Source organism: Peromyscus maniculatus, chromosome 1 (genome assembly GCF_049852395.1).
Source record: "Peromyscus maniculatus bairdii isolate BWxNUB_F1_BW_parent chromosome 1, HU_Pman_BW_mat_3.1, whole genome shotgun sequence".
NCBI lineage: Eukaryota > Metazoa > Chordata > Mammalia > Rodentia > Cricetidae > Peromyscus > Peromyscus maniculatus.
This window is the reverse complement of record NC_134852.1, coordinates 37,481,628-37,497,770: the sequence shown is the minus strand read 5'-3', so window position 1 is coordinate 37,497,770 and position 16,143 is coordinate 37,481,628. Positions and strand designations below refer to the sequence as shown.

Genomic DNA, 16,143 nt, shown 5'->3' with positions numbered 1-16,143 from the left:
CATTTGTTTATAGTCCTGAAACTTGGTATGTAGACCAGGCTGGCCTTGAACTCATAGAGATCCACCTGCCTCTACTCTAAGTGCTGGGATTCAAGGCATGCATTGCTATGCTTGGCTCTTCTTACTAAATTGCCCAGGCTGGCCTTAAACTCACTCGGTAGCCAAGGCTAACCTTGAACTTGCCATCCTCCTGCCTCAGCCTCTCAAGTAGCTGGAAGAACAGGGCTGTGCCTCTAAGCCTGACTAGCCTCCTCCTCCTCCTATTCATCTTCTCCTTTCTCTTTGTCACTTTTCTCATTCTTCTCTGTCTCTTTCCCTCTTTACTCACAGAGAGGTTTTGAACTCATGATTCCACTGCCTCAGCCTTTCAGTTACTGGAATTACAAGCATTTGCCTCCAAGTTCAATTTTCTTTTGAGACAGGTTCTCATGTCGCCCAGGCTGACCTCACATCTAGCCAACTATGACCTTGAACTCCTAATCCCCTTGCCTCTGCCTCCCAGTTGTTGGGGTTACAGGCATGTACCATCGCGCTCAGCAGCTCTTCTGGGAACATGCATGTGGAAACCAGAGGTCCGCGCAGTCAGATGTCTCCCTCTGTCACTCTCCACCTTGTTTTTTTGAGACAGGGTCCCTCACTAAGGCTAGAGCTCATTGATTGGCTAGATTGGCTGGCCAGCAAGCCCCACCCCCCACGGGCCTCACTGTATTCCCCAGCGCCAGGACTGCCATAGATCGATCGCTCCACAGCCCGGTGTGGGCACGGCACTCAAGTCCCACTACGCCGCCGCGGTCTCCCAAGCCCTGCTGAGTGTGTTTGCAGTCCAGATACTCCACAGCTTCCGTCCTCAACTTGCCTAGTGCTGCCGCCCTTTACAGTGCTCACATTACAGTGCTCACGCGGTGACCACCAACCATAAAGTCACTTCTGGCTACTGTTATAATCATAACATGGATATCTGATATTCGACCCCCAAAGGGACTGTGACCCACAGGTTGAGAAGCACTGCTCTAGAGCCTGAGGCAAGAGGATTATTTGAGCTTAGTAACATTATGAGACCTTGTTTCAAAATAAACAGAAGGCTGGGGGATGGCTCAGCAGATAAAGACACTCGCCACCAAGCCTGCGGACCTGGGTCTGACCCCTTTTGATCCCTGAGACGCATCAGTGGAAGGAAAGAACTGACTCCTGTAGGTTGTCCTCTGACCTCTGATTCATACTGTGCTATGTGGGCACATGCACAAATAAATTAGCTAATTAAAATGTAAAAGGAGAGAGAAGCCCCTCCTCGCTAAAAACAAAAACAGAAAGAGCGGGCACCCCGAGAGGCTGGCAGAGCCACTCACACAGGCCAGCGTGCTTCTGTTGAAACTGGCTGTCCCTTCCCAGACCCTTACAGACCATTTCCGTCCCTTCCTCTTGCTCAAGAACAGTGTGTGGTTAATGAGTCTCAGAAAGGAGAACTGAGAGTCAAAAGTAAAAGCGTAGAGGTGTCAGGAAAGGGTGGGTGTGGGTCTGACCGCACCGCTCTTCCCAAGTCTAGTCAAACACACACACACACACACACACACACACACACACACACACACACACACACACGCACAGGACCACTTCTGTGTTTCAGTAGGTGGTGGGGCGTGAACAGGGTGGAGTCTCAAAGGGAAAAAGAGGCCACAGGACATCTCGGCCTAGCACCAGTCCCCGGAGATGTTGCCACCGTGGGTGCTGCTGTGCCTGCTGTCCCTGGGGAATTTGGAGCATGCAGGGGCCACGCTGATCCGGTACGGAGACCCCCACCCACTCCTGACAGATTCCCACCACTTGCCCTTTAATGCTGGGGCTGGCCTTGGTGCCGCAAGAGTCCAACTTCTTTTTCAGGGTCCCCAGACTTTACTCCTTTTTAAAATGAGTGTGTGTGTCTGTGTGTGTGTCTGTGTGTGTGTGTGTGTGTGTGTGTGTGTGTGTGTGTGTGTGTGTGTCTGTGTGTGTGTGTGTCTGTGTGTGTGTCTGTATGTGTGTGTGTGTGTCTGTGTGTGTGTGTGTGTGTCTGTGTGTGTGTGTGTGTGTGTGTGTGTCTGTGTGTGTGATGGTGCATGCAGGGAGGTCAGAGGACAAAAAGTAGGTTCTCTGAATCCAGCTCAGGTTCAGTTGTGAGGTTTGGCAGCAAGGTTCCTTATCCTCTGAGTCATCTTAGACCTGGGTCCCCAGCTCTCAAACTGGGGTGTCCACCTGAGAAATTCAGCATAATACCTCCTAATACCCCACACTTTTTGGTTGTTTGGTCTTTGGTTGGTTGGTTTGTTTTTGTCCAGACTGTGTCTCATGTAGCCCAGGCTGGCCTCAAACTCCCCATGTAGCTAACAATGACCTTGAACTCTGGCTTCTATTGCTTCCTCCTCCCAAGTGCAGGAATTCCTGGGAAGAGAACCTGGGGTTTTGTGCTTCGCCCACTGAGCCCCACATTCTTTTCAAAGACAGGCTCTCACTATGTAACTCTATGTAAAACAGACTGGCCTTGGACTCATAGAGATCCCCCTGCCTCCGTCTCTGAAGTGCTGAGATTAAAGTCATGGGCCATCATAATTTTTTTTCCAAGACAGGGTTTCTCTGTGTAGTTTTGGTGCCTGTTCTGGATCTCACTCTGTAGTCCAGGCTGGCCTCGAACTCACAGAGATCCTCCTGGCTCTGCCTCCCGAGTGCTGGGATTAAAGGTGTGTGTGCCACCGCCCGGCTTTTACTTTATCTGGCCTTTACAGGAGTTGTGGGGATTTGAACTCGGACCTTTGTGCTTGTGTGGCAAGTGCTCTACCCACTGGTCCATCTCCCAGCCCTGGGCCACCACATGTTTAAGTCCAGGGTACTCATTTGGCTAGGTGGGGTGGAGTGGTAGCCCAGCATTCAGGGAGGCTGAGGCAGGAAGGTGGAGTTCAAAGGTAGGAAGATACTGTCTCCAGAAACCCAGAGCTAGGGATGTGGCTCGGGGGGGGGGGGGGGGGGGGGAAGCTTGTCTAGTAGACACCAGGGCCTCCATTCAATGTCCAGCGCCACAAGGTAAACCATCTCTGGTCCTGGGGCCCAGGACTGGCTGCCCCTCCTTACCCAATCAGGCTATATTTTGTGAGGAGTTTCCTTGGACCTAAGCCCTGGTGACCTGGCTTTAAGGCTCAAGCCCTCTGACTCTCCCCCATTTCTTGGAGACCATTGTCTGTGGTCTGGAAACGTTGATACCCCAGATTCTCAGCTTCTGAGCATGCCTGTTTCAGGGAGGCCTCCCCATGAGTGACGCCCAACACCTTGTCTCTGATTCTTCCCCCAATTTCTCCCCTTCTTTTCTTCTGCCACTCCCAACTCTTGAAGGGGGCACCTTTCCAGAAAGTGTTTCTTGTCTTCACACTTGAGACACTCTAAGGCCTCTTCAGGCTGAATCACGAGGCTGGGTGTGGTGTTAGGGGTGAGCAGGGGCCAGAGGGCTACCATGCCTGGTTCTATTAACCTGTTTTGTTTTTTGTTTGCTTTTTAAAAAAAATCTATTTATTGTGCTGCGGGGTACATGTGCATGCACAGCACATGTGTGGAAGTCAGGGGACATCTTTAAAGAATAAGTTCTCTCTTTCTGCCTTACGGGCCTAGGATTGAACTCAGGTCATCAGACTTGGCAACAGTTCCTCTGCCCTTTGAGCCATCCCATCAGTGCTGATCCTCTCTCTCTCTCCCTCTCTCTCTCTCTCCCTCCCTCCCTCTCTCTTTCCCTCTCCCTCTCTCTCCCCTCTCCCTCTTCCTTTCTTTTTGTGGTCACATGTAGTCCAGATTAGCCATAAACTGGAGGTATAGCCAAGGATGAGCTTCTGATTCTCCTGCCTCAACCATTCCAGGTGTTCACCACCATGCCTGATTTATGGGGTCATGAGAGTGGAAGCCAGGCTTCTTGTATGCTAGGTGAACCCTACCAACTGAGCCACACCCCAACCCCCTTTAACCTGATTTTTTAACCCAATCCACAGACTTCCAAGTCCACACCAAGAGCTGTGGATATACGCTACTCTCTCAGGGCCAAGAGCAGAGGGAACACCTAGGTCATTCTGGGACACACTCAATCCCAACATGATCTACCCCAAGTTAGCAAAACAGAATTAGGAGACATACATTTGAACTAGCCTTTTTAAAAAATATTTATTTATTCTTATTTTATGTATATTGATATTTTGCCTGTATGAGGATATCAGATATTGGAGTTACAGACAGTTGTGAGCTGCCATGTGGATGTTGGGGATTGAACCTGGGTCCTCTGGAAGAGCAGTCAGTGTTCTTAACCACTGAGCCATCTCTCCAGCCCCTGAACTAACCTTTTGATCAGGCCTAGAGAAGTCATCAGCTCAAGGGCCAAGTTCAACATACCCTCAACCAGCTTTTGTGAAGGGATCTTAAAGAAGCTTTACCCACTCATTTGCACGCGGCTTTCACTGCTTAACTGCCATGTAAACAAGTTGGTTTTGTTGTTATTTTTTGATTGTTTTGTTTTTGTTTTTGTTTTCTGAGACAGGGTTTCTCTGTGTCGTTTTGGTGGCTGTCCTGGATCTAGCTCTGTAGACCAGGCTGGTCTCGAACTCACAGAGATCTGCCTGGCCCTGCCTCCCAAGTGCTGGGATTAAAGACATGTGCCACCATCACCCGGCTTATTTTTGGATTTTTTTAGACTGAAAAAAATATATGTATGAGTGTTTTGCCTTGCTTTAGGGTTTCTATTTGCTGTGATAAACACCACGACCAAAAGCAACTTAGGGAGGAAAGGGTTTATTTCAGTTTATAATGTTCAGGTCATACTCCATCAATGAGGGAGGTCAGGGCAGAGTGATGCAGAGCCCCTGAAGGAATTCTGCTTACTTTCTCTCATAGCTTGCTCAGCCTGCTTCCTTACACATGCCAAGAGCACACGACCAGGGATGGCACTTCCCACAGGAGCTGTGCTCTTCCACAGTAATCATCAATGAAGAGAACGTACCACAGTCTTGTCCACAAGCCAACCCAGTGGGGCATTTTCTCAACTGAGTTCCCCTCTTCCAAAATAAGTCCAGTTTATGTCAAGGTGACATAAAACTAGCCAGCACAACTGACTCCTTGCCAATTTGACACAAAAACACATCAGTGTTAAACCATAACCTTTCCTTTCTTGTTCATCCCCAAGATCTCATATTAATATTAATATCACAAGACTAAAACATCCTAACTTTTAAAAGCCCCAAAGTCTTTAAAAATCCAAACTCTTTAAAAGTTCAGTTTTCAGCTGGGCAGTGGTGGCCCACACCTTTAATCCCAAGACTCGAGAGACAGAGGCAGACACATCTCTGTGAGTTCCAGGCCAGCTTGGTCTACAGAGTGAGTTCCAGGACAGCCAGGGCTACACAGAGAAACCCTGTCTCAAAAAACAGAACAAAAAAGAAAAATTCAGTCTTCTAAAAATATCCAAACTCTTCTTCAAAGTTCAAGCCTCTCTAAAATAATCAGAGTCTCTAAAACATCCATAGTCTCCTTAAAATTCCAAAGTCTCTTTAAAAGTTCAAAGTCTCAACTGTGGGCATCTGTTAAATGAAAACAAGTAAAATATTTCCTTATTCCAAGAAGGAAGAGCCAGGGCGCAGTCACAGTGAAAGCAAAGCAAAATCAAAGTCAGCAGTGTGAAATCAGTGTCAGACATCTGGGGCTCACGTTCTAGGCTCCAGAGGGCTTGCACAGCACACACAGCTCACCTCCTAAGCTCAGGCAGGCTCCACGCCACAACTGCGTGCTCATCCCTTGGTGCTCACCCCTTGGTACTAGCATCTCCAAAATGCTGGGTCTCTGCAGCTGGGCTACATCTTTGGGTTGCTCCTCAGGGACTCTGACCCTGCCACATGGTGCCGAGCCTCACCTACTCTCTGTGACCCCTTCAATCCTGAGGCCTGGACTGTAACTGAGGCTGCCCCTTCACCAATGGCTTCTTCTGGCTGCTCGCAGAGCCTTGCTTCAGCGCCATGCCTCCTCCAAGCCTTCCAGTCTCACTCTGGAAACTCACGTTGCCAAGTTTGGCTGGCAGCACAAGGTACATCTGTCCCTCCCTCTGGACCACAGCTTCTATGTGTGCAACCTGAGGAAGCACTTCCCAGCTTTTACCCCAGTGACGCTGCTTCCTTCTCTTCTTCCTCCTCCTCTTCCTCTTCTTCAGCAGGGTCTCACTGTGTAGCCCTGGTTGACCTGGAACTCTCTATGAAAACCAGGCTGGTCTTGAATTTACAGAGATCTGCCTGGCTGACACTCAATATCTGCTGGAACCTGGTCTCTTTTTAATTACTGCTAATTTCTCAACTCCAGCTAACCAGCATCAATTGTCTCTGCAAAGCTGTGATAAAATATCATGACCAAAGCACCTTGGAAAAAAAGGTTTATTTCACTTTACAACTCTCAGGTCCCAGCCCATCAATGAGGGAAGTCAAAGCAGGAACCTGGAAGCAGGAACTCAAACAAAAGCCATGGAAGATCACTGCTTGCTCCTCTTGGCTTGCTCAAGCTGTTTTCTTATACAACCCAGGACCGCCTGCCCAGGCTTGACATATCCCATGGTGAGCTGGGACCTCCCACATCAAAAAATGCACCATAGGTGTGCCCACAGGACAATCTGATGAGGGCATTTTCTCAACTGAGGTTCCTTCTTCCAAAGTGATTCTAGCTCTGTCAGGTTGACATAGAAACTAGCCAGCACATGCCTGCACCTGTATGTATGTGCACTGTGCACATGTCTGGCTAGAAGAGGGCCTTGGATCCCACGAAACTGGAATTACAGATGGTTATGGGCCACCATGTGGGTGCTGGGAATCAAACCTGGGTCCTCTGGAGGAGCAGTGATGATCTTGCTGGCTGAGCCACCTCTCCAACCATGATTTTTATTACTAGTCTCAGTCCGTAGGCCAGGGTGGTTTGGAGCTCACGGCAATCCTATTAAGTCAGGGATTGTATATGGATTCGAGGCTGTCAACACCACAGTTATTTACGACAGAGGCTGAGGACAGGCAAAGCCTTTACAGGATACTGCCACCAGTCATCAGACACCACTCGGAAGCAGAGGCAGGAGAATTGCTACAAGTTCGAAGCCAGCCAGGGCTATATAGCAAGACCTGGTCTCCCTCCCCACTACCCACCCCCAACAGAGAAAGAAAGGTGTGTCCAACACCACTGATCCAATGGACCAGGCTTCACACTAATTCTGAGAAACACTGATGGTGGGAGCTGCTTCTCCTTCCGTTGTGGTGGAGCTGGGTCTGGTCTGCTTATGTTTCACAGAAGAGCGAGCTCAACCCACCACTTCCCCAGTCAGACCTGTCCTTACGGAGCAGATCTTCCTGTCAACTGCTGAAGGAGAAGTTGCAGTTGTTGCATTCAAAGATGTGGCGGGAGTTTTCTTCCTTCCTTTTGCCTTCTTTACTTCCTGGGAGTTTCTTTTTTGTTATCTTTTTTTCCTCTTCCCTTTGTGGTACTGAAGACTGAACTGACAGTCTTGTGCATGTTAGGTAAATACTCTACCACTGAGACACACCCCAGCCCCTCACTGGGGGACTCTAGGCAGGGGCTCTACCACTGAGTCACACCCCAGCCCCTCACTGGGGGATTCTAGGCAGGGGCTCTACCACTGAGCCACGTCCCCAGCCCCTCACTAGGGGATTCTAGGCAGGGGCTCTACCACTGAGCCACACCCCAGCCCCTCACTGAGGGATTCTAGGCAGGGGCTCTACCACTGAGCCACACCCCCAGCCCCTCACTGGGGGATTCTAGGCAGGAACTCTACCACTGAGCCACACCCCAGCCCCTCACTGGGGGATTCTAGGCAGGGGCTCTACCACTGAGCCACACCCCAGCCCCTCACTGGGGGATTCTAGGCAGGGGCTCTACCACTGAGCCACACCCCAGCCCCTCACTGGAGGATTCTAGGGAGGGGCTCTACCACTGAGCCACACCCCAGCCCCTCACTGGGGGATTCTAGGCAGGGGCTCTACCTCCAAGTCATTTCTCAAGACCTCTTTTTACTTTAAAAAAAAAATCATCTTTAAAAACATCTAAATTCTTGGGCTGGAGACATAGCTTGGTGGTTAAGAGCACTGGCTGCTCTTCCAGAGGACCTGGGTTCAGTTTCCGCCACCCACATGACAGCTCACAATTGTCTGTAACTTCAGTTCCAGGAGATCTAGCACACTCACACAGACATACATGTAAGCAAAACACTCAATGCACATTTTTTTAAAAAAAAATCTTGACTGGGCAGTGGTGGCGCACACCTTTAATCCCAGCACTCGGGAGGCAGAGGTAGGTGGCTCTCTGTAAAGTCAAGGCCAGCCTGGTCTACAGAGTGAGTTCCAGGACACTCACGGCTACATAGTGCAACCTAGTCTCAAAATAGACAAACAAATAAATGAGACCACTCACAAACCAACTTTCTGTTCCTCTTTTGTATGTGACTTTGTTGCAGAGAAGTTTATACTTTATTACATTTATTTATTGTGTGTGCATGTACATTTATTTAATGTGTATGTGTGTGTGTGTACATTTATTTAGTGTGTGAGTGTGTGTGTGTGTGTGTGTGTGTGTGCGTGTGTGAACTGGCTTGTATGAGTGCATGTGGAGGTCTGAGGACAACATGCAGAAATCAGTTCTCTCCTTCCACCCTGTAGGTCTGGGGATCAAATTCAGGTCCTCAGCTTTACCCACTGGGCCGCCCTGCAGGCTGCAAGGCTCTCCCCTCAGTGTGCCCCTTTCCACCATGTAGCAGGAATCTTAAAAGTTCTTATTAATAAAATCAAACCCGGACCAGGTATTGGGGTGAACTGGAAGATCAGAGAACCAGAAAAAGCCACAGCTACCTCACCTCGCTGGATCCTCAGCCTCTCCCTCCTTCAGTAAAACCTACCGGCATTCACCATCACAACCGGCAGAGTGTAGAGCAGGCCTGAGCTGGGGCCCACAAGGCCACAGACAAGCAGCTTTTTTGTGAATTCGTACCACAAACGTTGGGCACCGGATGTAGCATGAATCTTAAAAGTTCTTATTAAGCCGGGCGGTGGTGGCGCACGCCTTTAATCCCAGCACTCGGGAGGCAGAGCCAGGCGGATCTCTGTGAGTTCGAGGCCAGCCTGGGCTACCAAGTGAGTCCCAGGAAAGGTGCAAAGCTACATAGAGAAACCCTGTCTCAAAAAAAAAAAAAAAAAAAAAAGTTCTTATTAATAAGATCAAACCCGGACCTTTCCTCAACTGGAAGCTTCTGTGTCCTCATCCCAGTGGCTCTCAGCTGAACTGTGCTGCTTGAAAGCCTGAAGCTTAACTAGCCAAATGCTGCTAGTTTCTGGTCCTCACACCTTATATACCTTTCTGCTTTCTACCACCACTCCCTGGCATTAAAGGCTCGCTTACTGGGATTAAAGGCGTGCGTCACCATGTGTGGCGGTTTCCACTGTGGCCTTGAACTCACAGAGATCCAGAGGGATTTCTGTCCCTGGAATGCTAGGATTAAAGGTGTGAGTGCCACCATTTTTTAGCCTTTGTATCTAGTGGCTGTTCTGTCTCTGACCCCAGATAAGTTTATTAGGGTGCGCAATATTTTGGGGAACACAATACTACCACACTGCCACATGCTTAGGAAAGCCTCCCTCTTCTCAGTTAGGTTCTGGATTATTTTATTTTATTATTTTATTTTATTTTTGCGGAGCTGAGGACCGAACCCAGGGCCTTGTGCTTGCTGGGCAAGCGCTCTACCACTGAGCTAAATCCCCAACCTCAGTTAGGTTCTATATTTATTTCTATTGTCCTTAGAATTTTCACACCAAGTCTTTGCTACATCTGTGATTTATCTTACCATGAAGGGTGAAATTAGGCTTTGGCGTTTACATCCCCCACCCCCAAGCATGGGAAACAGAGTCTCACCAGCATGCATGAAGTCACCAAGAATTCACATCACAATGGCAGGTTTTTAGCCCTCCCCCCCCCCCCACTGAGGTCTACATAAAAAATTGTCAATGAAGGGCTGGAGAGATGGCTCAGTGGTTAGGTGCACTCGCTGCTCTTCCAGAGGACCCAGATGTGATTTCCAGCACCCACATGGCAGCTAACAACTGTCTGAAACTTTGTTTTTTAGGGGATCTGACACCGTCTTCTGGCCTCTGCAGGCACCAGAGATGTACACAGTGCACAGATACACATGCAGACAAAACACTCATACACATAAAATAAAAAATTTTTAAATCTCAAAAAAAAAAAAAAGTAAATGTAATGTCAAACCAGGGTTTCCTTTTTTGTTTCTTCTGGCAGTACAGGATTGAAATTACAGCTTAATTCCTGCTAAACTTAAATGTAATTTAAATATTTCATATATTATTTTTGATATTTTATATATCCTTCTGTTTTTTTGTTTGTTTGCTTTTGGTTTTCCAAGACAGGGTTTCTCTGTGTAGCCCTGACTGTTCTGGATCTCACTCTGTAGACCAGGCTGGCCTCGAACTCAGAGATCCACCTACCTCTGCCTCCTGAGTACTGGGATTAAAGGTGTGCACCACCACTGCCTGGCCTATTATATATATATATTTTCAATCACTATTTTTAATTATATGCTTATGTGTGAGTCTTCATGTAGGTGTGTTGTGCAGGTAAGTTCAGTGCCAGAAGTGGGTGCTGGATCTCTTAAAGCTGGAGTTACAGGTGGTTGTGAAATTCCCGATATGGGTATTGGGAACTGATCTCAGGTTCTCTGCTGGATCCCAAGCATTCTTAACTACTGAACCATATCTGCCACTTCCCCTTCCCATCATTTTTTGGTTTTTTGCAATCTTTGGAACCCGCTGGGAATGGAGGTACCTAGGGATGGCTTTCCTTAAAGCACCCGGATAGCGGTGGGCCTTTGAGTTCGCACCCCGGGCATGCGTGGTTTTCTCTGAGGGCTGTGAAGTTGCCCTCAGCAGCATTCCTTGGTCATTGCTGAGCTGCCATCAATGACTGCTACTGCGGGGCCCGGGACAGTTACCTTCCGGTCCAATGGAGGGCATCTATCACACGAAGGGCTCCTGGATGCATGGCTTTTTCACTGACCAAATTCTCTCTCTCTAGAGTCCCTCTTCGCCGAGTCCACCCTGGACACAGGATCTTAAGCCCGCTGAGTGGATGGGAACAGCCAGCAGAGCCTCCAAGGGCCCCCGCCTATGGTGACAAGCCCATCTTTGTGCCCCTGTCCAAGTTCATGAATGTGAGTCCCAGCCCCCACATTCCCGCCCTTGAGGCAGAATACCCAACTCTTCACTTATCCTGTGCTCCCTTGTCCCACCAGACCCAGTATTTTGGAAACATTGGTTTGGGAACGCCTCCTCAGAACTTCACAGTGGTCTTTGACACGGGTTCTTCCAATTTCTGGGTCCCATCCACGAGATGTCATTTCTTCAGTTTGCCCTGCTGTGAGCTCCCCCGGGAAGAAGGCCAAAAGGGGTGATGGGAGTAGAGGGCTTGGCCTCAGTATCCCCTAGGCTGTCCTTGCAGGTGCTGAGTCTCCCATCCCCTGATTGACACCTATTTTGTCTCCTGAATTAGGGTTTCACCATCGTTTCAATCCCAAGGCCTCCAGCTCCTTTCGGCTCAATGGGACCAAGTTTGCCATTCAGTATGGGACTGGGCGGCTGAACGGAATCCTGAGCCAGGAGAATCTGACTGTGGGTGACTTCAGCCACACAAGACCTCAGCTTTGACCTAGGGTCTACCACCACCTGGTTCAGGGAGGGGCTTGAAGAGGCAGGCCCTCCTGGGAGACGGGGAAGGATTCTTGAGAGGAGGTGGGGTCTCCTAGGGACAAAGGAGATAGGATTTCTAGAGAAGAGATGGGATCTCCTTAGCAAGAGGATGGGGCTTCTTGTGGAGGGGTGGGGCCTCTTGAGAAAGGGGGTGGGACTTATAAAAAGGAGGCTTCCTTTGCAAATAAGCATGGCCTCCCCAGAAGTGGAGCTTCCTGAGTAGAGGGGCAGAACTTCCTGAGCAAATGTTTATGGTTTCTTGGGAAGAGGCTTGGATTCTAATGTAGACCATCTAGATTCTTTCCCCAATGCCTCCAAGCAGGTTCTCAGCCACAGGAGGGTAATGTCTTTCTAGAAATAACTGGTCCCACTTCAATTTATCCCTAGATTGGGGGAATCCACGGTGCCTCTGTGACATTTGGAGAGGCTCTGTGGGAGCCTAGCCTGGTCTTTGCTTTTGCTTGCTTTGATGGGATCCTGGGCCTCGGTTTCCCAACTCTGGCTGTGGGAGGAGTTCAGCCTCCACTGGACAGGATGGTGGAGCAGGGGCTGCTGGAGAAGCCCATCTTCTCCTTTTATCTCAACAGGTATTGGATGGGAGCTGTCTCCACACCCAAGAGTCCAGCTGTTGCTAAAATCCTTTCCCTTAGGAGGTCCCAGTACCTAGGCACCTTACCACCACAGTTCACTCTGGGCAACCAATGAGTGCATTCAGCTTCCTTACAGAGCATAGGTGAGGAGTTACTCACAGCAGTGGGTGCTCCTCCCCCTAAGAGGCTGCCCCAGTGGGGATGGGGGGGTCCTTGTGGCTCCATAGACGGAGCTCCCCTTAATCTACATACTCTAGCCCCTCTCCCAGGCCGCTAGCAACCGAGGCAGAGTTGCATGGGAGGGAGCAGCTGGACACTCAGGTGAGGGTCTCATGACCCTCCTCACCCTTCCATGTCAACAGTCAACAAGCCCGTCTGGGATGAACTTTTTCAAGGGGCCACAGTTTAACTCCCAAGATAGTGGTTGTTTGGCTTGGCACACAGTCAGTTACAACACCAGCCCGGAGAAAACTCCTTCAGGAAGTCCCATTATTAACACAGGAAGTCCAGTGGTCCTTGAAGGAAGTTATCCTCTCGACACAAGAGCTTTCACCTACAATCAGGAAAGTGCTTACCCAATATAGAAACACAAGAGGAAACCCCACAACCTAAGTGGCAGCTCAGGACATACCAACGAAACTCACCATGGGTTCACATTGCCCCAGGTTTTGAAATCAAACAGGAAATTCCATGCCCAATCAACAAGTCCTCTACTTAAGGACCCTTGCTTCACCTCAAAGAGAGCTCATACTCTGCTGGAGAGCCCTGCCTAGAGTTAGGTTCACTCATTAGTCATCAGCTTTTAGGAGGCACAACTGTATACTCAAAAGCCCCATCAGTAACAGACATGGTGGTGCATGCCTGTCATCCCAACACTTGGGAGGTGGAAGAGGGAGGATCAGGAGTTCAAGGTCATCCTTGTCTTGTTTCCAGTTCCCATACTTAGGACCTGCCCATACCCCTCTACCCTATTGTCTTGGTTAGGGTTACTATTGCTGTGATGAAACACCACAACCAAAAGCAAGTTGGAGAGGCAAGGTTTATTTGGCTTACACTTCCACATCACTGTTCATCACTGAAGGAAGTCAGGACAGGAACTCAAACAGGAGGATCCTGGACACAGGAGCTGATGCAGAGGTTCTGGAGGGGTGCTGCTTACTGGCTTGCTCCCCATAGCTTGCTCAGCCTGCTTTCTAATCAGGCCAGAGGAGGCCTCACTCACAACAGGCTGTGTCTTCCCAATCAAACACTAAGAAAATGCCCTACAGACCTGCCTATAGCCCAGTCTTATTGCGGTATTTTCTCAGTTGAGGTTCCCTCCTCTCCAGTGACTCTAGCTAGTGTCAAGTTGACATAAAACTAGCTAGCACACCCACCTAGAAGCCAACTGGCAGGAAGTCCCATGCCTGGCCACCTCTGGGACCAATACATGGAAATAGCAGCCTCTTACTTCACTTTGCCTTGCAGAGATTCCGAAGGGTCTGATGGAGGAGAGCTGGTCCTGGGGGGCTCAGACCCAGCCCACTACCTACCTCCCCTCACCTTCATACCAGTCACCGTCCCCGCCTACTGGCAGGTCCACATGGAGAGGTGAGGAACCTGGACTCGTGGGGCTTGAGCTGAGGGTCTGGACACCCAGGCCCTGCCTCTGACAGCTCCTGCCCCACCCTCCCTCACAGTGTGAAGGTTGGTACAGGGCTGACTCTTTGTGCCCAGGGCTGTGGTGCCATCCTAGACACAGGAACGTCTCTAATCACAGGACCTAGTGAGGAGATCCAGGCCTTGAATAAGGCCATTGGGGGATTTCCCTTCCTGGTTGGGCAGGTGAGACTACTCCTGGTTCTCATGGGTGTGCTTCAGAGGATCTCGGGGGTCTGGTGGCAGATTTTGGGTGGGCAGCTGAGGCCTAAAGGATGAAAGCAGGTAACCAGGAAGTAAGTGAGGATAGCATGCTTTCCAGGTGGGTGGGAGGGAAAAATGTAGAACTGGACTTAATAGGAGAAGCCTACCTAACAGGCCTTTCTACAGGAGGTCCTGACTACCTGACTGCCCAATATAAGCTGTACTCTAGGCACTAGGGATCCACCCAAGACACGTGAGCAGAGCAGGAACCATCTGCCTACCCGTCCTGTTCCTCTCGTTCCTCAGTACCTCATCCAGTGTTCCAAGATCCCAGAGCTCCCCCCTGTCTCCTTCCGCCTTGGTGGCGTCTGGTTTAACCTCACAGGCCAGGACTATGTCATTAAGGTAAGGCGACTGCCATGGTGACATCAGAGCAACAAAGCTGAGCTTGGGAGGGCAGAGCTGGGTCTCTTCCTTCACCAGGGCTGGATATCCAACACAGGAACTTTGCCTTTAGAGAGGGTCTCACTCTGTAGATTTGGCAGACCCAGACCTGCTAATATAGACCAGGCTGACCTCAGACTCAAGAGCCCCTCCTGTCTCTTCCTCAAGTGCTGGGATTTAGGTGTGCACCAACATACCCAGCCCGAACTTTGCCTTTCTTTTTCTTCTTCTCTCCCTTTCAGGGACTTTTATTTATTTTCTGGATGTGCGCACTTGATTACAGCATGTGTGTACAAGTCAGAAGACAATTTGAAGGAATCTGTTTTCTCTAACTATGGGGGGGGTCTGAGGACTGAACTCGGGCTGACAGACTTAGCAGCAAGCACCTTTACCAGCTGAGCCATTTCGTCGCTCCCCTTTCTTTTCTTTCCTTGGAAAATGGGTTTAAGTATGTAGCCCAGGCTGGTCTTGAACTCCCCATCCTCCTGCCTGAGTCTCCCGAGTGCTCAGATCACTGGATGGTGGCACCATGCCCAGCTAGCAACACTCCTTGTCCTCTTCTGGGTGCAGAGGGGACACCCAATTTCCTCCGTGTTGTCACCTTGCAGATTCTTAAGAGCGATGTTGGCCTCTGCCTGTTGGGCTTCCAGGCCTTGGACATCCCGAAGCCTGCAGGACCCCTCTGGATCCTCGGAGACGTCTTTTTGGGGCCCTACGTGGCCGTCTTCGACCGAGGAGACAAAAACATGGGCCCGCGCGTGGGTCTGGCGCGTGCTCGGTCTCGTGCAACCGGACCGGAAGAAAGAAGGGCTGCGCAGGCGCAGTTCCTCAGAGGACGGCCTAGTTAGGGTACATGCACACAGGGCCACAGAGGCTAGCTTCTTTCCAATTAAAAAAAAAATCCACTTTCCATTGAAGGAACCCACTTTGGTCACTTTCGGGAAGGGAAAAATGAATGTCTGACCTCTGGAGTTGAGAAAGAGATGGGAGGGAAGAGAAGCATCCTATTTCGCGGTCGGCCCGCCAGTGAGAGGTCCCGGAACAACAATCCCCATGAAGCCTCTGGCCACCACTACCGGTAGTCAAAGGCCCGCGCACCGCGGAGCATCACGGATTTTGTAGTCCTCTCCCTATTGGCATCCCGCGGAGGGCGGCCGCAGCCACAACAAATGTGGGAGGCGACAAGTCAGGATGACAGCGACAGGTGGCAGTGGGGGTGAAATCGACAAAGGGTTTGTTTTAAGGAGAGAGGTCACCATCCTGCGGACCTTGTGTGTCCTATCTTCTCCCTGGGGATTCCAGGTCCCTGGGTCTGTCATAAAGGCGGACCTTGAAGACCCACGGTTGTGAGGGTCAGGGGCTGTCCCTCCTCCAGTGGGATGTCATAGCCTCCCCTTGCTGCCCAGAGGTGCTGGGGCCTGCTCACCACTCCCCCGCCGCCAGATCCCTTCAGTTCCTTCCTCGCCTAGACTTGGGGTGAG

At 50.1% G+C, this 16,143-nt stretch overlaps 1 protein-coding gene across 1 annotated transcript; it reads left to right on the top strand.

Moving 5' to 3' along the window:
- The first annotated feature begins 1,535 nt into the window (after positions 1-1,535).
- Positions 1,536-16,136, top strand: Napsa (napsin A aspartic peptidase). The gene is made up of 9 exons (XM_006986204.4): positions 1,536-1,781; positions 11,116-11,251; positions 11,333-11,456; positions 11,590-11,708; positions 12,174-12,373; positions 13,844-13,966; positions 14,056-14,200; positions 14,525-14,623; positions 15,271-16,136. Exons 1-9 carry the CDS (start codon positions 1,708-1,710, stop codon positions 15,508-15,510), a joined length of 1,260 nt encoding a protein of 419 aa, XP_006986266.1. The 5' UTR covers positions 1,536-1,707; the 3' UTR covers positions 15,511-16,136.
- Positions 16,137-16,143: the final 7 nt, after the last annotated feature.